This window comes from Talpa occidentalis, unplaced genomic scaffold (assembly GCF_014898055.3).
Source record: "Talpa occidentalis isolate TD23 unplaced genomic scaffold, MPIMG_talOcc4v2.1 talOcc4.5, whole genome shotgun sequence".
NCBI lineage: Eukaryota > Metazoa > Chordata > Mammalia > Eulipotyphla > Talpidae > Talpa > Talpa occidentalis.
In genome coordinates, this window is record NW_023604861.1 from 102797862 (window position 1) to 102821482 (window position 23621).

Sequence of the window (23621 nt, forward strand, 5' to 3'; positions counted from 1 at the left end):
TCCGGCTTCTGCAGGTGCGCGGCGAGCCGCGGGGTGCGGGTGCCCCTCCCCGCTCCCCCTGCCTGCGAGCTGCTCCCGCCCCGCCCCGCCCCCGCCCCCTCGCCGCCCAGGGCAGGGCCTGTAGCTACCGCCGGAAAACCGCGGACCCGGCATGGGCCGGCGGTCGGCGGCGGAGGGTGGCTGAGGGCAGCCAAGGGTCCGCTGGGTGCGCTCGCGCCGTAGGGCGCGCTGGACCAGGCAGTGTGCGCGCTCGCCGAGCCCACAGGCTGCAGAGCCGGTCCTGCGGCGGCGGTGGCCGGTGGCAGCTCCCCCTGCTCTGTCCTGTGCGGGGCCGACCGGGTGGCGCTCTCCCGGCGCGATGCTCTGAGCGCTTCGGGGGCCGATTACGGGACTCGTCCGGGCGCAGCGCACCGACCCCATGGAACCCGCGGGCACCTGGCGGAGCCTGCGGGCCCCGCCACAACCGCTGTTGCTGCTGCTGCTGCTCCTGCAGGTGGCAGGGCCCTCGGGCGCTCTAGCCGAGACTCTGCTGGATGCGCCCAGAGCCTTGGGCAGCAGCTCCAGCCCGCCCAGCCCCGCGAGCGTGGTGGCTCCGGGAACCACGCCGTTCGAGGAGAGTCGGTTGCCAGTGTTCACCCTGGACTACCCCCACGTGCAGATCCCCTTCGAGATCACCCTCTGGATTCTGCTGGCCTCCTTGGCCAAAATTGGTAAGAGCTGGACCTGCGGGGTGGGGGGTGGAGGGGGGGCGGTCTGAAAGGGAAGCCCTGGAGGGGGTTGTCAGGGGTAAGCGAGTTGACCTCTGAGTTGCGTGGCCGCCTCCCAGTGAACCAGAGCAAACACGACAGAGCAGTTTCTTCTGCTAGAAGGGGGCTCGGGAGAAGGTGCGCGTTTTAGTTCTTAAGTGAACGCTGGCCTTGAAATAGCCCCAAAGTATTAGCCAATACGAACGTAGCCTAAGTGTTGCTGCTTGCTTCTGCCGCAGAAAGCCAAGTGTGACAGCTCTCTGCCAAAGTGAATACCTGTTTAATGAGGCAAGAGGCAAGTGGGCTGGACTTTCATGTGCCCCCCCCCCCTACTGAGAGTGAGGCTCAGAGGGGCACCAAGCCTAAAATGGCTAAGACCCTGGATGCTCCAGCAAAGCTCATTGGCAGCCAGCCAGACTGCCATGTGCCTGGCTGATGAGATGCATGGAAGGGACACCTGAGTGCCTGCAGCCTTCACAGGACAGGAATGCCCAGACTCCTCCCTCCTGTAGCTAGAGACTGTCACACTCCAGGAAGCATTTCTTGAGTAACTGGAGCCAGCAAAGTGAAATGTACATTTAAAAATAATTAACCTACTTTTCAAACTGCCCTTAGCGCTTACAGGGAAAGCTGAAGCCTCAGAATGTGTTTTCTCATCTCCATCACCCCCAACTCCACATTAACTTTTCATGATTGTGCTTCAGTTATTTTCACTTTATATTTAATATCCTTTCTACGTCTTAAAATGTCATTACGATTGTGATGGTTCAACAACATGTTCGCTTGAAAGACTATGCATTTGCCTTGTGAAAGGTCCTGTGCTCTAAGGTGAGGCAGGTTTCCATAAAAGCTGAGAAGACACATGGTCTGCCACCCCCAAGCAGCATGTTGGTGACACACACTCCAGTGAGCATAATACAGCAAAAGTGCAAAGTGGAGGGAGAATTTCAGAAAATATTAGATGGTGGTAGGTAGAGGGAGCCAGGGATCACTTCTTCATGCCAGGGAAATGTTTCATTTGTGTTTTTAAAGATTACCAGTTGGAGAGGAGAGGAAACAACATTTCAGGAAAGAATAAACAAAGGCATAAATTGGGAGGAGACTGCAAAGCAGGTAGAACGGATGGTTCACAGGAGGGTGGAAGTTGTGGGAGGTGAGCCTGTAGGGCACCTTCCTTGTCAGATTAAACGACTTTGATTCTATTAGTGGTGACCGAAGGAGGCACATGCAATTTCATGACTTTGCAGTCTGTAATTGCATGACATTGCTCTAGTAGTTAAGCATTTTCATTCCACCTGAGAAATGGGATAAGGGCAATGGATGTCCCCTTCTATCCAGTAGATGTGCACATTTACATACAATCATCGCCTGTAATAGTAAAGTCACATGCCCTCCTCTCTTAGGGTCCTTACACTCACCCTGCCACATAGGGAGGGCAGATGATCACCACTCACACTTGCCAGGGTTGGAAACTGAAACTCAGAGAGTTTACCTGAGCTGCCCACCAATACAACGTGGAGAGCCAGATGCAGGCTGTATTCTCTTTCCCTCTGAGGCCCCAGCTTCCAACTCTGGAAGGCTGCTTCTGTGCCGATTGCTATTCCAGTAGGACTATTTCTTCTGTTCTTCTCTCCTGATTATCCTAATATGATTAATTACACTAATAACAGCCGCTAGTAGGCACTTAAGTTCATTATCTCTAATTTTCACAACCACCATTCCAGGTAGTTTTGATTATCCTGTTTGTTATAGAAGGAAACTGAGAGATGGGGAAGTGAGCTTGCTGGTGGGAGACTGTCCAGATATCACCCAGGTCTGTGTGATGTCTCATCTTTGTGTCTGTCCTGGGGGCTTGTTCTGTTGTAAGGATTATTCTTTCGTAAGGCTTAAGGCTTGACTACTGTAAGGTATAATGTTTTTGGAATGCTGGGCTTGTAGTGAGCACTAAGTAATTGCCATCACTGAGTAGAAGTGGCAGCAGTGACAGTGGTCACCATGTAACTTTCTGGCACTGTAGCTCCTTTTCCACTGTGCTGGGCTGCCTCCCAGGATTCTCCACTGCTGTTTCAGGCTAAGCCTTTTCTTATTCTACGGGCTGCCTTTTTGTCCTTGTTCTTTTTCTGTGTTGACCTGTTAAGATTATTTGACCTTATCATTGTAATTATGAGGTTTTTTAAAAAGGCACTTAAGCTTGTATAAGAGTTCATAGGTGTATTGATTGCCCATTGGCACTTTTCTTATCTGTATGTATTTATAGTCCCTGGCTCTTACTGTTTTCTCTATTTTTCTCCCCCCAAATCTGACCTTCTCTCCTACTCTTTCCTCTTTACTTCCTGCACCTGGAGTGGTGTAGAGATGAAAACACAGATGTTCATGTCTCTGGCCAGAAGGGGGCTTGAAGTGAAGACTGCCATGGGCGGGGTGAGTATAGTTGTCAGAGCAGAAAGTGTAGTTGCAGACTTTGGGTCTTTCTCTAGGTTCTTCGGGGCTTAATTCAGCCCTGTCCTTCTGCAGGTCTTTCCCTATAGGAGCTGAAGTACCCAGAGACCTCTCCCAGGCCCCTAAACTTTCTGCTTGGCTTTGGGAAGACAGTCTTCATATTGTTGGACACTTTTATAGCCCTTTGGGATTATTTATTCAAATTCTATTTTCACTTTTGCACTGAAAGAACTATTGCACAGGAGTGACTTATCTGACCTTATTTGCTCACCTTTGGGTAAGACGATGAATTGAACAGAGTAGGGCAATGTGGAACCATGAGGTCAATGGAGTGTTAATTTCTATAGAATTGCCACAGTTTCTGTTTCGGGTGTTTTTTTGTCATGTACCTAGTGGACCTGAATTTAGCTGCCTCAGAGAACCTGTAGAAGGGTAGCTAGTGATTAATTTAAACAAGGATAACAGGTTGCCTCAAGTGGAGGATCCTAATAACATTTGTAGGAATCTTAAGTAATGCCTGGTGATGAACTCAGAATAGTTTTCTAGATTGCAGCCCAGTATAATCTCAGACATATTACAGTCAGAAGTGAGAAAGTGATTTTTGGCAAATTGTTGAATGATTTAACTTAACTTCATTATTTTACCTGATTACCAGGGAAAATCAACTTCCTAACTAGCTAGTCAAAAAGAAAGGTCTTTAGTTATAGTTTTTTAAAGTGATGATGATGATGATGATAATTAGAATGATGTTGTACATATATAAAGTAAGTTAAATAAATACAATAACAGCAAGTTTATTACACCTTTGAAAGTTCAGCAATTTTGGCAACAAACAATTCCCCATTTGATTTTTCTTAGATTAGAAGCCACACATTCTGTACAAGTACTGTCTTTTTTTTTTTTGAATATTTATATTTTGAGTAAATGTTTTTTTTTTTACAGTTATAAAAACATACCCTGACTATTAAATTCACACAGGGATGGAGTTCTATAGCATGAAATAATAGGTAGCCAAGGAATTAAGAAGAGAAAAATTTTAAGATCGTCTCCTCTGATTTCCATGCCCATAAAGTGGGTCTGTGTCATTTGTCCTAAGCTGGGTAAAGCTGGGTATGTGTTCTACCTTTGTTCAAGGTTCAAGGACAGAGCACTGGTTTTAAGTTACAGAGTCCTTTCCTTTGTCCTGAGTGTCTCCCCAGTTCCCCCTTAACTTACCTTACAGTTTTATGGAACTAACCCATGTGCCTCTCCTTCAGGTGTCCACCCATACCATGCCCTTTGCATTTCCTTTGCCCGTAAACTTGGGGTTAGGATGCAGAATTTTCCATTATTTCCATCGTGTTGTCTTGAAATTAAATCACTTATATTACTATTTTAAGGGAAAGACAGAAATCAATTTGATCCATGAAAATTTCTCCTCTGGCTCCAGCCTGCCCTAAATTTGAAATGTGAGACCAAAGAGTTTTTTGGTTAATATTTGCCTGAAATAACAAGACTTGATTTCTGGAAAAAACGTACTCTTTGACCTTGATCTGTGTCTTTTTGTCATTTCTTGGTTTTCCTGAAGCATATATTCATCTTCTGGTTGGCCATGAAACACACGATCTTCACGTATTATTTAAACCACATCTCAGTTTGAACACACTTGTAAATCCAGGTCTTCCCAATCACCTTTGTCCCTAACAAGGCTACAAGAGTCCTGTTTCTTTTCTGTCTCTTCCCATTGGGCTAACTATACATTTCCAGTTTGCTATCTGAAGGATGACTTCAACAGCTTTTCTAAGTTCTTTCTAAAGACCATCTTACATACATTCTAGAATTTTATGATTATACTCTACTGCTGAAATGTTTTTGTACCTTTTAAAATAATAGGTAATTTTCCACCAAAAATGTTAGTCTCTGTACTGACTTTAACCATCACTATACAATTTATTACTAGTGGTATGTTTAATTTTTTTAATAGAATTCATTCACATGTCTTGAAGCGTAAGAAATATGCGAAGACCTTTGTGTAGACTTGTTTGTTCCTTTGTAGGGCTGTAAAGATAAACCTGGAAAATCACGCAAATTCAATGGTTTGCATATGGATAGATCTTTACCAATGATTCAGCTGTTTACGTTTTATAGTTCTATTTGACTTATCTATGTTTTGGGATCATTTTTGGTAATACTAGTTTTTTCTAGAAAATCATTGTTACTTGAGTTTTTAAATTGATGGGAAGAAAGTTATTTTTATGATTTAAAAAATTCCCCACTTTATCTATATTTATGTTCTATTTTTTAATTCCAAGTACTGTTATTTTCATCTTTCTTTACCTGGATCAAAATTCTCTGAAAGCTATTTTGTACTTGTTAAATTAATTAGATTTTGGTCACTTTCTAATTTATAAGTATGTCAATTATTTACTTATTCTTATTTTATTTGGATGAATTTCGTTATCTTTTTTAAATTCTTGAATTGAAAACTTACCTCATTAATTATTGAAATTACTTGTTTTCTAATATGTTACCTTCCACCCTGCAGGAGTAATTAATCCTGGGGGAGAAGGGAATCTTATAGTTGAGAAATAATGAGTATAACTTTCAATAACTTCAGTGGTAAATATTTGAATTCTTGAGCTCCAAAAATGGCATGCTTTATATTAAGATGATATTAATCTAATTAAAATGGACAAAATTATTTTAATAGTTTAGTTGTTATAGCTGCTAATAAGCCTTTACCCCTTCATCTGTTTCTCCAGAGTGTGGCTATTCTCATTAAATTCAAAGCTGTAATGCCCTGGTAATTAAAGCTGTCACAACCAATTCACATTCCTGATATTCTTAAGTTTATCTTTATTGCAAATTATAGTAATAGCAATTAAAAGAATGGTAAAAACAAAATAATTCAGAAAGATGATGCAAATGAAATTACACTTTCTCAATAAATTGCTTCAGATCATTACTACTTTTTTTTTTTTAAGATTTATGTATTTATGCATACAAGAGCTGGGTATAAGCCAGAGGTGCAGGGTAGGGGGGTGAGAGATTCACCAGAAATAGAGTGCAGAGCAGATCAGGCAGAGCCACTGAAATACACTGCGGAGAGGAGCAGCGGGTGAGGCAGGAGAGGTCTGCTGTGCCATGTGGGTTATTTCCCTGTCCGGGGATTGAATTCGTGCTGCAGTGGCTGGTGATAGCTTGACAGTGCTGTCTTTAAACCCTGTGCCACCAGGGAGGCCCCAATCATTACTACTGTTAACTAGAAAGCCATACATATCCTACGAGGAGAACTTAACATAAATATCTGTGATATTTCTGGGAAGATGAGATGGAAGAAGTAGCTGATCTCAGGAAGCTCAGCCATCAGTCTGCCAAGCTGGTCCTTATGAAGTCAAAATCCTTTGTGAGCTGAAATAGGATTATTAATTGAAATACTTCTCAGAAATGAATTCTCATGATGCAAATGAGTTTCTCAGTGGCATGGCAGTATTAAGGCTAGAAATTAAGGCTAGAAATATATTTTTTCCCCTGCTTCAATTGCATAGCATAGTTTTGACATGTAGAGTTTCATTGTTCTTCAGTTCAATATTAAATTTCCTATTGATTTTTTTAATTCTAGCACAATAATTATTTAGAATTGTGGTTTGTAGTTAATAAGTAAGTGGAGAGTTGTGCTTATTTTTTATTTTATTCCATTTTGGCCAGAAAAACCTAATATTGATATTGATTAAGATAGCCTCTATGAGGATACTTGATAGTTATTAAGATAGCTTGTGATTTAATATGTAGTCACTTAAACTATATACCAAGATGAAAATGCTTACATTGTACAGAAATGAAGAATGATGCAAAAATATATAAAATAAAAAATAAATAAATAAAATAAACTACATTTTCCATGCTTGCTAGTAAAAGATTGTGTATTCTGTATTTACCAGGTGCAAGATTTTATATAGGCATATATACATATACAAGATACACACACACTGACTAATTCGCTTTTCTAATTACACTTTTAGTTTTGTCAATTGTGGCAGTTGTGGGGGGCTACTTTTTCAGTTTCTGGAGTATATTAGAATTAACATCTAAGATTCCCATATTATTGCTATCAAATAAGCTGAATCTGAGAAACAAATGAGATGTAGCTCATAAAGCCACATCAAGCTGGATTTTGTATCTTTAAATTTTCAAATATATGTAGTTTAAAAAGAAGTAAAATTGCACTTATTGTGAGTAATGACATTTAAATTTATTCTATTTTTTGCTTGCTAGGCTACAGCTTGGTGTTTTTAGGTTTATTTCTTGACATATTTGGGTTTAGTTAATTATTTCTTTTTTATATATTATTTTGCATTCTATTTCTCTTCCTTGTGTGGTTATTTTACAATTTTAATATGATTACCCAATTTAACAGGAGCCAGACCAGATTGCCTTGGCTCACATCCTAGACACATTTTTTTTTAACATATTTTATGGTTGTGTACATTTTGGTGTGTAGCTTAGAGTCTCTGGACAGTTGCCCTAGTAGTAAAATAGGGATAATAAGAGTGCCAATAACATAGGTTGTTGTGAAAATCAAATTACTTAATATACATTAAGTGTTAAAATAGTAAACATAGTTTTGCTATTTTTATTACTGTTATTATCTTATTACTGACTAATGCTTAGACCTTAAAAATATTGAACAGCTATCTGCTGTTTCAGAATTCTACTTTTTGTCTAGTAATTTCGACCTAGTTTAAATGTAGTTTCCTCCAAATTAGTTCTTAATTTTTCCACGGAATATTAGTATAGATCCACAAACATGCTTAGGAATTTTTCCTCATTGTTACTTTGTCTCTTCTGCTAATTTTTTTTTCTTTTTACTGAAATGTGTTCTTTAATGGAGGGTCTTTGAATGATCAATTTTCTTGGCTTTGTCTGAAAAAGTCTTTATTTTCTTATTCCCTTGAATAATAATATAATAGATAATAGAGTTTGGGTTATTATCACTTATCAGTTGGAAAGTATTACTTCATTACCTTTTACCCTCTTTTGTTGCTAAGGAAAATAATGTTGTTACTCTCCTTGCTCCTTGGAATTACTCTGACTTTCTCTCTACTTATATTGAAGATATTTCCTTTGCTGTTTCTGATATTCTGCTGTTTCTTCAATGTGGCTAGATATGGATTTGCTTTATTTTTCTTCCTTGAAACTTGTGTTTCCAAGTTTCATGGTTTTCTTCTCTTTTCTACTTCTTAGTGATTTTATCAGATCCTTTCCCAACCTATTAAATTACTCTCAGTGTGTTTTTCCTCTGTGGTTAACCTACTCATTGGATTTTTCATGTTAATTATATTTTCATTTAAGCTTTCTTAGTTCTTTTTCAAGGTCATCCACATATTGTTCCTCTTGTTCTACTATTTCATTCTAACTTTTCTTTCTCCTTTTATTCTTTCACTTACTTAATGTATATTCATTATATATAGTTAGGAGTAGTTGTTGGGTTGCTAATTCTTAAGCTTATATCATAAACTACCTTTCCCTTTTGGATACTTCTTTTCTTACCTAATTTATAGTTTGTATTGTGAGCTTAGCTTCAGCAGAGGATACTTTGTCCAAGTCTGTTTTCCTACATTGTGAAAGGTTCTTATAAAATTATTTTCAATGTCCTTCTTGCTGATACCGAGGCTTTAGTGATTGGTTTCTTAACTCTTAGTTTTTTAGCTTGATTTTCCTACATGATGCAGGTACTGTAAGTATGGACATTATGCCTAACCTATATATAGTGTGATCCTCGAGTTTTCTACATCACAAGTGAATTTTCTTCTGCCCATAGCTATAGAGTTGATATTTTTCCTTTGTTTTTTCCCCAGCCATAAGCATCTTTTCCTACTTAGGACAAAATAGCTCTTTGAAATTCAGAAACTTGCACATAAATCCTTTCCTTTCTGCTCTGAAGTTAGATTTCTTATTCATGTTGGTGTTCAAATGCCAAATGCTAGCACATAGGTAAGCATCTGTGTCTAGGATTCCCGTGGCTCACTGTGACTTGAAATCCTACTGACATCACTCACTTTGAGTCTCTTCTTACTTCTGGCCTCCTGTACATTCTTGTGTATTTTGACATTGGCTAGATATTGATATTATTATTTTTTAAAGATTTATTTATTTAGTAGAAGAACAGGGGTATAGGTCAGAGGTGCAGGGGTGAGGGGATTGTCAGAGACAGAGTGGGGAACAGAACAGGCAGAATTACTGAAATACACTGCTAAGGGGAGCAGCAACTGAGACAGGAGAGGCCTGTTGAGCCATATGTGGGTCAGCTCCCTGGATGGAGATCGAACTAGGCCATAGCAGTGATAGCACTGAGACTTAACCTCTAGGTATTGATATTATATGTTCGTAATGAGAGAAGACCTTATCTATGTCCACACTGATGAGTTGCCATAGTGACAGTTGGGAATTTTAGAAGAAATGCTTTCAGCTTAATGTTTAAAAATTTGTGGATATGTTCTGCTCATAAGATATAATAATGGTTTCTCTTTAATGTAAAGTGAAAATTATATATATATTTTCTAGTTTTTTTATCTTCAGAATGTGGGGGTGTGACTATCCATCCTGCCTTTGTTTTGTATTCTGTATTTATACACTTGGCTGCAAGAGCAATAGCTCAGCTGTTGAAGAGGTGTTGGGCCCCAATTTGGGAAAAGATATCCCCAGAGTAAAAGTAGGAAGATGGTGTTGCAAAACCAGTTCTACTATTAACTTGGTTTCATGAACCTGGCAAATCTTCACCTGCTTGGTTCTTCCATTGAATTAGTAGATGTAGGTATATATATCTGCTCCATCTGTTTATTATTGCCATCAGGATATTATCAGCAGCTCTGTAGGGGAAGGAAAGCTCTTACTTTTCTAGCAAAAGAAACAAGCCAAGAGAAGCATGTATTTATTATATTAAAGTGATGTGTAGACATGGGCGTATTGTCATTATAAATGATACATGCACAATTATAGGTTACTCTCTTGCAATTACATCTTTAAAATGTAATGAATCATAATTGAGTTACTTCCTGTAACAATCCTGCACATTGTTCATCACTGCACAAGGCCATTCTAATCTTGATTTTGAAAGTTCATCTCTTGTTTGAAGATATGTGTGTACCCCTCCCTCTTCAGTAATTCCAGGGAAGGGCATGGACATTCCTTTGTGAGATCTCCATGTGACTGTGACACAATCATATTTTAAAGGTGAATTTCATATTAGTACTGAATCTTGGCATCCAGAGGCTTACTTGTGAAAGACAGAAAAGAAAAATCAAATTCAAAAACATATTTATAAAGTCCAAATGAAAATGATTCAGATTACCCTAATCATCCTGAAGGTGAAATCCTTCTAAAGAGGTGAAAGGTTTTATTAGCCATAGAAATGTTCTCATGGGGTGATGGGACAGAGAAATAGTTTTGTTGCTATATTTCTGTGACTCCAAAACAGGCAGTTTTGTGACTCCTTTTTCATGAGTTTATTTCCTAGGGATCCACATGCTGGGAAATCTGAGCTGTGTAATGTAGCCAAGCTTCGTATTTTTTTGTGGTATTGGAGGGCGAAGGGAGTGATACTGGGTAATCCCTGCATCAAGGTTTCTCCAGCAAAATATTAGCTAACAAGGATGAAGCATCATGCATGCCAGACACTTGGGCCAAGTGCTTTATACCTATTATCTCATTTAATCCTCACAGTAACTCTGGGAGGTAGGAACCATTATTATACCCAGTTCTAAAAAATATATGAGGAAACAGATTTAGACAGCTTAGGTAACTCAGAACCTGTTGTCCAAGGTATCATAGCTCTTAAGCGATGGGGCCCATGACTGGTATGTTTCACCACTCCATTGTGTCTCGCCCTGCCACCTGCCTCTTATGGAGAAGAATGTTAAGTTCTAGATATCACTCTGTGATCCCGAGCACTTTGTTGTGTTTTATCTCACCCACTCTTTTTTTTTTAAGATTTATTTATTTTTGCATGAAAGAGCTGGGGTGTAGGCCAGAGGTGTGGAGGTGACAGGATTCACCAGAGACAGAGTGGGGAGCAGAACAGGCTGATTGACTGAAATACGCTGCTGAGGGGAGCAGCGGGTGAGACAGGAGATGTCTGCTGTGCCATGTGGGTCACTACCTGGCCTGGGATTGAAGTCATGCTGCAGTGGCTGGAGATAACTTTATAGTGCTGAGACTTAACCCCTTGTGCTGCCAGGAGGCCCTTATCTCACCCATTCTTAACCTGAAGCAGAGGTCTGTACCTGAGTCTCATGTTTGACCATTACTACCTCTTTTAGACTGTCTCAGATTTTCATTGCAAACTCAGATGATAATGCAAATGCCAACATGCCAGCTCCATCTGAATTTTGTGTGGCACAACTGAAATAATATATGGAAGTAAACTGCAACTCTAACTTTTAGGATGTATGGCATCACAGTATTCTGTGATCTGGGTTGGACAGAGGAGCTCATGATGATGCAAAGTGGCATATCTTGCTAGTCATATCAGAGCTAGGAGTTAGGTCTAGAGTTTCTGAATTTTTTTTTAAGATTTTTTTTATTTATTTATACAAGAACTGGGGTACAGGCCAGAGATGTGGGGGGTGAGAGGATTCACCAGAGACAGAGTGGGGAGCAGAACAGGCAGACTGACTGAAATACACTGCTGAGGGGAGCAGCGGGCGAGGCAGGAGAGGTCTGCCGCACCATGTGGGTTTCTCCGCAGCCGGCCAGGATTGAACACGTGCCCGATGCAGAGGCTACAGACAGCTTCACAGTGCGGCACTCAACCACCTGCGCCACCAGGGAGTCCCGAGTTTCTGAATCTTGATCTCCCTTCTTCATCACCCATAATATAGAATTTTAATGCTTTTGAAATAACTAATATGTCAAAGATTCAACCATACAAATTTGCTACCATGCAAATTTTACTCATTCATAGTTCAATCGCAATGTATTTATGGGAGAGAACATACAAAAACTGTTCCATTGTTGCACACACATACACACAGAATTGTGCACACACATGCACATATAGACACATAAGTGACATCCATGAGGATACAAGCTCCACCAGGGTAGGGGTTCTGTCTGTTCGGGTCACTGTCTAGACTGCTTCGCACTTGTCTGGTGATCAAAAACCACTGAGTAGATTAATTAATACTACTTAGAGATCCTTTTTGTTTCACCTCAGTTTAATAGCGTGATAATTCAGACAACCTAATTTGTCCACTATTTCCACATTTTTCCTCAGTTGTCCTAGATTGTTCCCTCTCCTATATGCTAGTTTGGATGATAATTTATTGCTCACTCTACTTGTAATATACCTGCTGATACTTTGAGTTGTAAATTTAGGTTCTGTTGTCCAAAGTCTCAACTCTGCTGTTTACTAGCTATGGGTCTGTGACCTCGCTTATTTCATCTATAAACTGGGGTGATAATAGACCCTTTCCCATTAGGTTGTTGTGAGAATAAAGTTAATCCAATTAGAAAACTTGGAAATTTGGTTTCCTTGAATGAGAACAGATATCTTCCCTTCTTTCTCCAAAGTATAATAGCATCATATCCTGAAAGTCTATTTTGTTCAGTTATTCTCTCTAAATCGTACATGTTTCAAGTACATATCTCAAGCAAGTTTACAATGTTATTTAACTTCTAAAAAATCATCTTTTTGCTTTTGTAAGTTAGTTTGCTATGGAAAAGAAAGGCTGTGCACACCCTTTATTTTATACCAGGTTCTTGTTTTAGAAACTGAAGGGGAAGCAGCCACGCCTCATAGTTGGAGGCCAAAGAGAGGGTCAGTTCACAGGGGCCCCCAGTCAGGGCCAGGCTCTCTTCTAGGTGTTCCTGCTCACACCCTCTGAGCTGCTGGGTCAGCTCAGTGTCATCAGGGTTCCCAGACTTGTCACCTCACACAGGCAAGGGAAATGAATTTTTTAACAGATCATTTCCAAGGCACCTTGTACAAATAGAAAACTTTAAGGAACTTAAGTAGGAAACAGTTTTTTTTTTAAAGATTTATTTTTATTTATTTATACAAGCACTGGGTACAGTCAGAAGCACGGGAGGGTGAGAGAATGAGCTAGAGCCACAGCAGGGAGCAGAGCAGACAGACTGAAGTACACTGTTGAGGGGAGCAGCGGGCGGCAGGAGAGGTCTGCGTGCCATGTGGGACCCTCCTCTGGTGGTCGGGGAGCAGCCGGGGATTGAACCAACGCTGCAGAGGCTGCGGGCAGCTTCGCAACCCAGCGCTCAACCACTGAGCCATGGGGGAGGTCCAGTAGGAAACAGTTTTAAAGCAAAATGCTGCCAAAGCAATTATTGCTGTTTTAAAGCTGTCTATCAGAATTCATCACCAGAGTTGTAAGGCAGAATTACGCATTGGATGAATGCACCTTTTCCTCTAGCAAAACAATAGAACGATGAAGAGAAATGATGATGAGAAATTGCAGACTCCTGTGTTCCCATCTGATTGGACTTTCTGGTCTTGTGGGTTGATGAGGATATGGTGTTCCTGTCCATTTGTCTTCTGAGAGCATCTGGAAGGATGTGAAGATGCTGTCTCTAGTCAGAGGTGCTCACATTTCTGTATATAGAAAATACATATACCTTGTGGGCTACCTCCTGCCCCAGTCTCTCTGCTCCTGTTCCCCAGGCTTACTTTCTTCGGTGATTTTTATCACTGTATGTACGGCATGTAATCACTTAATAGTCTGCTGTGTACGCACTGTCCCTCTCTCCTCAAGTGGAGGCTCTGGGGGTGGAGGCCTTGTGTTATTTCTTTGGTCTAACTCTGTGGAGATTAGAATGCACATAGTTAAAACTAATAATATCTACATTCTCAATGAATTTTTTTTATTTTCAGTTGTTTCACATCTGCAATCTGTTTTGATTCTCACAAGGGCCTGTGTTTTGTTTTACTGCTGGCATTCATTTATGTGTTCACTTTCTAAACTCAGCTTATGAGTGCTAATGAATGGTTTTCCTAAAGGGATTTGGCCAATAAAATAGCTAATTTATGTATTTAATGATTTTACTCCCTCTGCAGTGATTTTATTTTCTTTTCATTTGGTCATGATGTTTTAATTCTGTGTTTTGAAATCACTGATACCAGGGGGGTTGCTACAGTTCCAAAATCTCTGAACAACATGTATAATTGGCAGGACTCCAGTCTTCTATTTTTCCATAAAATATGTTACAAGTTGATAATTATTTTGATGAAACATCATGATTATGATGAAGGTGGAACCTTGTGAATTCTTAACATATACACATCCTGATACCCATTGAGGCCTCTTTGGTCTTCAGAACACTAGGCAAAGGGGAGGGCATATGGGTGGGGGGAAGAAGAAATTGGTTATCAGAAGCCAGAGAGGAGGCCATGTGAATGAAAATATTGTGATTCTAGGGCCTCCCCTGGTGGCGCAGGCGGTTGAGCGCAGCGCTATGAAGCTGTCCGCAGCCTCTGCTGCGCCGTTCCATCCCGGCAGGCCAGCGAGAGTCCCACATGGCGTGGCAGACCTCTCCTATCATGCCCGCTGCTCCTCTCAGCAGTGTACTTCAGTCAATTTGCCTGTTCTGTTCCCCGCTCTGTCTCTGGTGAATCCTCTCACCCTCCCACTCATCTGGCCTGTACCCTGGTTCTTGTATAAATAAATAAACAAATCTTAAAAAAAAAAAAAGAGAGCAAGAGCCTCACCTTTCAAAAAAAAAGAGAAAATATTGTGATTCTAGAAAAATGTTGCACTCTTCTAGAAAATAGTGTAACTTACCGAAGAGGATAGTTCTTTATTTAACCCAGAACACAATAGTTCCCCTCCATGTAAACAGCCAGGGACTATAGTTGAGTGTTAGCAACCACTTAATTGAAAAATGAAATTAGGGGGCCTCCCTGGTGGCTCAAGCGATTGAGCACCGCACTGTGAAGCTGTCCGCAATCTCTGCAGCGCGGGTTTGATCCGTGCTGCCTGGGGAGAAACCCACATGGCGCAGAAGTCCTCTCCTGTCTCACCCGCTGCTCCCCTCAGCAGTGTATTTCAGTCAGTCTGCCTGTTCTGTTCCCCACTCTGTCTCTGGTGAATCCTCTCACCCTCCTGCACATCTGGTCTGGACCCCGGTTCTTGTATAAATAAATAAATCTTTAAAAAAAAGTCTCTAAAAAAATGAAATTAGGTAGCAATTACTGGCAATTGTGGGTTCCCTAACTATACTCTTACTTATTTTTGGCAAGTGGCAAATTGTTTAAAAGGCAGACTCTTAAGGGAATAAAGCCAACCAAAAAACAAGATCAACCTAAGGTGGTTGGGTAGGTGGTGTAGGCTTGCTGGATAACCTTGTGCAAATTAATGATAGGAGCAGGCAAACAACAAAATCAAAATTGGCATAAATAATTTACTAACATGTAGGCTGAAAGAATGACAAATCTTAGGATTTAACATCTAGCCTAGACAATAGAAAAAAAAATTACTTTCAACTGTCCACCTGAATGGAAAATTTGAATCCAAGTTCCAATATACCAGAGTCTTTATCACCACTCCCCAGTATATGCTCCTGCAAAGGGTCTATTCAGAAGTAGTCATCAGGATTAACTACTCTCTGGATTCTGGAATTCTCCCCCCAAGTGTCTACCCACTGGGAAGTTTTATTGATTATCAGACATTGAAAGAAATTGGTTATCCGAAGTCAGAGAGGAGGCCATGTGAATGAAAATAATCTCTTGAAATATAATCCTTTCTTGGACAAACTCCTTCATCAAATGGTGTGAAAATGAAGAAAGAAGAAAAAGAAAAGAGAAAGAAGAAGGGGGAGCCTAGAGTCACAGGAGATGGAAACCAGTCAAACGAAAGACACTTAGAATCACAGGAAGGCCGTGGGATCTGCTTCAAACCAGGAAACCCAAACCTGCCATCCCCACAGATTCAGAATGAGTTACACAACAACTTCATGCTGTATTTAGCAGAAAACAGGGTCAAAGGCTTTTCTAAATAAGAGCGTTCCATGAGTCCAAGTCCATGCTCAGCACTTTAACAGCTTGAACCTTGCTTCCCACCTGATTATATTAGGAATTTCCCTGACATCTATGTATTACCTTTAATCCGTCTGGAGAAGCACATATTTCAATCCAGGACATACTGTAAGCAGAAATACTGCCTAAACCATCCTGCTGCCATTGTTATTTTCTTTGACAGAGTTGCCCTGATGGTGGGCAGCAAAGGTGCAATGAAGCAGTTGAATTCCAGGGGAGTCTAGAAGGTGCAGTATATGGAGTCCATCTTGGTTTCATGATGCTCATGGAGAATTTTGCAAACTTGACATGACACAATCCTCACCTCTTGTATTGGCTGCTGTAGAATCTGAATGTACTGATGGCAAGAACCACACATCTTTGGAATCCATCCCCAGGCCTATGCCACCTATAGCTTCAAAAAAAGGAGAATGTGCCCATTAACAAGGTAATTTAAGATGATCTGCTTTGTCAGGAAGTAGGCAAGATGGTAGAGTAGATAAATTGGTTTTGGTTTTATGAAAGTTGGAGTGGCCAATAATCTAATGTGAAATTCAAAAACATAAATAACTCAAATGAAAAGTGAGGAATGTTATTTACAGAAAGGTACAGTGTTTCTTACTGTTTCTGACTTTTGTACAAATCATAAGAATAATTTTTTTGCTTATCTTATAAAGAAAGAAATTAATCTGCTGTTTATAAGACCACTATGCAAAATAATTATGATGCTTATACTTTATAGGTACTAATTAGCCAGTCACTTGCATATCGAACTAGAAAAATTCCTGGAAAAAGTAGTGAGCTTTTGTAGCACAGAAATAGCCATCTAGCAGCAGGGCTGGTGAGTGTCACTTCACTGCAATAGATTTTGTAGAACCCCAGAGGGCTATAGCAGTGCTAGAAGGCACAAGATAGCTGTATTGAAGTAGTTGTTCATTTTATAATGTGCTTCATGTGCTTTCTGTCTTAACAGCCAAGATAACTTCATTCCTGGTGGGTCTGCTCAAAACTGATTGGATAGCAGGAGGTTGGGGACACTCTGGGGCTTGTGTGCATCCCCTCCTAGACCCTTGGGCCAGGAGATTCAGTGCTTGGAGGATGCTTCAGGCCTCCCTGTTCCTGCTCAGAGTGCAGTTCCTCCAGAACATCTCTGTGAATGGGGCCGAAGAATTTTCTGTCATTTGAAGAGATGCCTTGCTCTTTTTTTGAAATGTGATTTTCCTGGAAAATCTTTTATTTTACATATCAAATTTTTGAGTATTATCTTCAGTCTTTGACCTCTACCCCCTGTCCTTTTGTGTAATGGGAAAGCTCTGTCAGCATTGATGTACTCTTTCTAAGGAAGAAACATGAATCCAAAAGGCTTAATAATGACTCTGTATGTGTGTGTGTGTGTGTGTGTGTGTGTGCTATGAATAATACCAAACACTCACAACTTTTAAATCTTCATGAGTAATTATGGGATTGCCAATTAAAAACTAAACATGAAATTTCTGGTTATGGATGTTTACAGTTTACCCAGCAAACAAACTTCTTCAACTCATTAGATACAGGAAAATTCTGTGTGTGTGTGTGTGTGTGTGTGTATAGAAAGACTGGGGGTGTATGCCAGAGGTGTAAGGTGGGGTGAGAGGATTCACCAAAGTAGGGAGCAGAGCAGGTGGATTTACTGAAATACACTGCTGAGGGGAGCAGTGGGCGAGACAGGAGAGGTCTGCTGCACCATATGTAGGCTGGGGATTGAATTCAGGCCATAGCAATGATAGTTCAAAAACTGAGACTTAACCCCTAGTCTATCAGGAAGGCTCCAATACAGGCTAATTCTTCAAGCCCAGGTTCTTGTGGAGAGGAAAATCCATTGGACTTACACTGCTGATAGCCTGGGCTTGGAAATAATGAGTCTGAGATTGAAGGCAAGGGCACAAGTCAAATTCTTTGTCTAGTCCTGGTCCATGGGTCAGATTAGAATTCAGCTGCCTCCAATGGAAAGAAAACTCCCAGACTGGCTGTGGACCCCAGAAGTTCTCTCAACCTGTGGAAGTGAACTTCACCAATTCATTGTGCTGCTCAGACAGAAGCTGTCAGAGAACTTACCCCATTGACAGAAATATACAAACATTCAGCCCTGTCCCCTGAGGAGCTGAGCCATACCCTTGCTTAGGAGATGGACAGCTTGTCCTATAATTCAAGGAGTATTGGGGCCCAAGTTGTGTTCTCATTGCTGTGGTTGAGATTTCAAGTTAGAAGGCTAAAAAGAATGGTGAAGAGAATCGAATGGAAGGTTCCACCAGCCCAGTTTCCATTGAAGTCTAAAGAATGGCTTTTGGGTTTTTGGTCTAGACAGGTAGCCTCCCTCGTGGGTTCAAAGGTATGTCACATGCTCCATGAGATGGGTGGAGGGGAAGAAGCTGGCAGGCAAGCTGGAGAACCAACACATGTCTTGACTCTAGAAGGCTCCTGCCAGGGTCAGCTGATTCCCACAAACCAGGTGGATGGGTGACAAAGGGCCTAGTTCTGCTGATTTTTCTTTTGAACTTTTGACACTATTCTCTTTTGTCAATTAAAATATGAATTTCCAGTCTTAGTAGTCTTTTTAAAAGGCACTAACCTTTAAAAATATACCCATGGATAAAATCAATGAATTTAGAAGTTGGAAATATAATAAAACAATCATGCATCTATTCTTGTGCTCATGCTCACTGAACATTGTTTTGAATAGATCTATGGAAATATTGATATAATAAACATACATACTGTGGTAGATTGTTAATTTGTTTTTTAAAGATTTATTTATGCATACAAGAATGGGGTACAGGCCAGAGGTGTGGGGGGAGAGAGAACTCACCAGAGACAGAGTGGGGAACAGAAAAGGCAGAATGACCAAAATACACTGCTGAGGGGAGCAGCAGGTGAGACAGGAGGGGTCTGCTATGCCATGTGGGTAGCTCCCTGGCCAGAGATCGAATTTGTGCTGCAGAGGCTCCGGATAGCTTCATAGGTTGTATCTTAACCTCTTGTGCCACCAGGGAGGCCCTATATTGTTAATTATTGACTCAAATATTCTTCTTTGACATTTTTCTTGGAACATTTTGTAAAATTTACTTATATTGTTCTTTGAACTGTTTAAAAATTCTGAGTTTTTGCTCTTTATTTTAAACAGCCCATGCTTTGCACATTTTCTGTCACTACTCCCTGAATTGCTTTTCAAAGACTCAGTCCAGAGGTTTTGGGGCAGATGATTAATGAATGTTTTAGGTTATATACATGGGCCTGCCTGTCAGTGGAGACCAATTTAACAACATTATCTTTTCAAGCTTGTTTAGCAGTATGTCATTTTGCTTTGTCAGAATTATAAGGATGAATAGGAAAGTGGAAAATGAGAGTGAAGATTTTTCCAATTGTGGTAAAATACATATAATATAAAATTTACCATTTTAATCGTTGGGGTTGTACAACTCAGTGACATTAAGCACATTCACCATCTTATATAACCATCACCCCTATTAAATTTCTAGAACTTTAAAATCTTCCCAAACAGAAACTCTGCCCATTTAACATAACTCTCCTTCCCATTTCCCCCCAATCCCTGCTAAGCTTTATTCTACTTTCTGTCTCTCTGACTCTGCTTGAGGTACCTCATTAAATGGGGTCATACACTATTTGCACTTCCTAGTCCACTTCTCAGGTGCCCCTCCTCTACAGGAAGACAAGATTGGGGACCCTTTACTATGGTTCCATCCTGACTTATATTTCCCTTTTATAGCAAGCTTAGTGTTTGTAGGGACTTCTTTGATTTTCTTTGTTTGCTTAACTGCTAACTCCAAGAGAAAGCAGAGTGATGTCTGTCTTCACTACTGTGGTGGCTTCAGTGCTTTGCACACTTCATGGTAATGAGTGCTTGGAAGTGCTTGTACGTCAGTGAGTGGGAGAATAAATAATCACAGTCATTTATCAGTTTCTATGAAGCATATTTTTCTTTGTCATGATTTTCCTATAATATACATGATTTCTACCTAACAATTTGAGGGCTGCTGAATCATTTCTCTTGCATGTATGTCTTCAGCACCAATTTAGGGATATAAAAGTGAACAGGTCACCTGTTTTCCATCTGGACACTATTTTATATGGTAGTTAAAACTTGGCATTTGAAATCAGTTGTATCTTTGTAGATTATCAAGTTCAGGAAGTCTTCTCCTCCTAGTTCACAGAAAGTTTTCATCATAGATGTTGAACTTTTGCCAAATGCTTTTTCTGATTGACTGGTATAATCATGTAATTGTTCTTATTTGGACTATTGATATGATGGATTATGTCGATTAGTTTTTGAATATTGAATTAGTCTGTATCCCTGGAATAAGCTTCATTTGGTCTTGGTGTTTAAATTCTTTTTATAAGTTTCTGAATTCTTTGCTTATATTTTGATAAGAAATTTTGCATCTGTGCTATAATGCTGCACCCAATTTCTATATGTGCTTTGCTCTCTACACACACTTCCACACAATTCTTGGATACCACATGGGTGTCCTACAATGCAATTAAATTCTGACACTATCTATCAGAGCATCAGATTATTGCAGGTTAAGGGCTCAATCCCACAAGAATGCCTGTAGGCCACCTTGAGATGCCAGTCACAAGTCTGTGTTGTCACATTGTTGTGCCCCTTACTGGTGTAGATTGAATGTCCCCCCTTCTCCTTGGGTTTGATTAATTTGATAGGGATATTCACCGAATTAAGAGAAATGTTCTACTTACTAGATCATCTGTTTATTATAAGAGGATATAACTCAGAAACAGGCAGATGGAAGAGATGCATAGGGAAAAGCCTGGGGAAAGAACTGAGCACACACTTTCCCTAAATGTCCAAGTGTTCACCGCCCTGGAAGTTCTCCATGCCCATGGGTTTCATTTGTTGCATGTTTGACCATTGACTACTGATTCAACCTTAAGCTCTTCTTACATATTGGGATGGTAAGACTCAAAATTTCAACCCACCCATCACATGGCTGGTTTTATGGCAACAACGCCCTTTTTTAAGTGATGAACAAAGAGCTTTCCACAAGTACCTCATTAACATAACTAGACACCTGTGTGTCTCTCATTGTTTAGAAAATATTTTAGGAACTCCGTGCCAGGACTGAGGTCTGAGATGAAAAATATTTTCTTTTTTTTTATAAATCAAATACCACAATACTCGTAAAGAATATTGATCTGATGCTTTCTTTGTTATACTGTCTTGGCTTTAGATGTCAGGGTCATACTAACTTCATAAAATGAACTGGGAAGTATTGCCTCCTCATCTATATTTTAGAAGTGATATTGTAGAATTGTTGCTGCTTTGTAGAATTTTATGAGAGACCTTTGGGTCTAAGGCTTTCTCCTTTTAGTTTTTTTGGGAAGTTTTAAATTATAAATTCATCTTTTAAAACACTTATTATGCTATTCAAGTTATTAGTACATTATTAGTGCATGGAGGTAGGGATTCTGGATTCTTCCCTGTTTCCACTCACACCTCCTTGGCTGAGGAGGGATATCAGAGCTTCTCACTGCTCCCTCTGTGACCTACCGACGCCACAGAGACTGGTCACTTCATCAGTGTTAAGTGGAAATTAAATTTCCGATTCTCCACTATGCTTCCTCTGACCCACCTCGGTGACAAAGATGTGGGGGCCTCATTGCTAGGTGGTGGAAGTCTGTGTTCCTCCACTTAGCCTTCAGGGGTGCTGATTACCACTCAGCAGTGGAAAAAGCATCACCTCCCTATGTTTTCTTTTCTCACAGCAGCTCAGCATAAAGTTTGGGTGTTCCTTACAATCTAATGAGTGTGGAATCTAGACTTAGACGTAGCTGAGGGTAGATCATCAGTTTCTTCTGTGGTATTGGCTAGAGAAAAGCAGTTATTATCTAAGTTTCCTATCTTGCTAAGCTGCCATTTTCCTGGTCCATTGTCTGGAGACAGTTTGGGCCTTTTGTTGCGAGTTGCTATCAACATCTCCAGATTACTGGCTTCTTAAGCCTCAGTCTGAAGCATTGTGGCAAAAAGCATACTCATGTGCACACTGCTGTGTTGTTCCCAGGACTGCAGATCCCTAGCTGATCTCTCCAGCTTCAGAGTTTCTTTATTTCTCTGATACATAGTGTCTTAACTTTTCAGGTGTATTTATTGGTCTAATGTAGAAAAACACTCCAACTTCCAAGAAACAGAAGTTGGGTTATTTTATTTTAAACTTTGACAGGTGACTTCAGGCATTACAATCTTCTATCTTAATATCATTTACTTTTTTTTAATCATTCTATCATTTCTTTGTATGTGTGAAAGTTATAGTATCAAATTTCCTTTGTTTTTATAGGTTCTTTTTAATTTTGGGCTCTTTGAACTATGTGGACTTTTCCATTGTTACAGAAGTAAAAGGAAACTTATGTGTGTCTGTATATGTGCGTTATTTCTCTTTATCTACCTCTTCCAGTATCACTGATTAAATTACATTTTCCCCTGGTGCTATAAATTTTCTTACCTGGTAGACATTGTTATGCCATTACATGCCATTATCTGAATTTCCTATTTCATCCATATGAACCTGATGAAAACATATGGCATTATTTTGGGCAGTGGTGTAGTGCAAGTCTGATATAACACTTAAGAAGTGAAAGCTCTTCTAGAGGATCTATAGAAATTATCATTTTATCTGGCTAAATCTTGTCATTAGTTTTGTTAAATTCCCTGATATTTTTTAAGGAGATTCTGGTTGGCATTTCTGATCTTAATTTTCTCACCTGAAATCTCTCTTCTTTTCTCCATCTCAGTATATCACCCCACTCAACACTCACTTGTTTGAGAAAAAAAGCTTTGGATTAATCTGATTCATCTATTTCATTGAAAGAATAAAATTCACTCTTTTTTGTCTTTAAAGTCTTGCAATAATTCTGACCAGGAAATTTGTATTTTTTAATACCTTGTAAGTGGACAATTTAAAAAAACTCTATATTTATAGTTGTGCTATTTTTAGTAGGGAGAAATTAAATGTATCTTTCAATTCCAGCATATGATTAAATGCTTTAACAGGTGCATTTGCATGTTGGTACATTATTGATATAGATCATTTAATTCTGATTTATTTATTGGAATCCATTTATTTTATATAATTAAATTATATAATTATTTGTTTTCTAATTTTTATTTTTTACTATTTATATTTATTATATAGGCACATATTTATCTACTAAGTTCAGTTTTATATTATTCAGAATTAAATTCTATTTTTGCACACCAGGTTAATAATGCAGTGATAGCAGTTTGTTGATATATCTAATCAAAATGGTGTTCCTTATATTTCTCTATATTGCTAATTGCAATTCCATTTGTTATAATGTGTAGCTGGTTGCTATGTTAATTGGGATGAGTAAATAAGCATTATTAGGCTTGAACAAACTTATTT

General features: G+C 39.8%; 1 protein-coding gene across 3 annotated transcripts in view; it reads left to right on the forward strand.

Moving 5' to 3' along the window:
- The first annotated feature begins 274 nt into the window (after nucleotides 1–274).
- The window catches only part of SLC9A2 (solute carrier family 9 member A2), a 78708-nt gene continuing 55361 nt past the window's right edge, over nucleotides 275–23621 (forward strand). For all 3 annotated transcript variants that reach the window (XM_037528936.1, XM_037528937.1, XM_054701967.1), the window contains exon 1: nucleotides 275–710. In XM_037528936.1, coding sequence (XP_037384833.1) covers nucleotides 419–710 — 292 coding nt within the window. In that variant the 5' untranslated portion in view covers nucleotides 275–418. The remainder of the gene's footprint in view (nucleotides 711–23621) is intronic.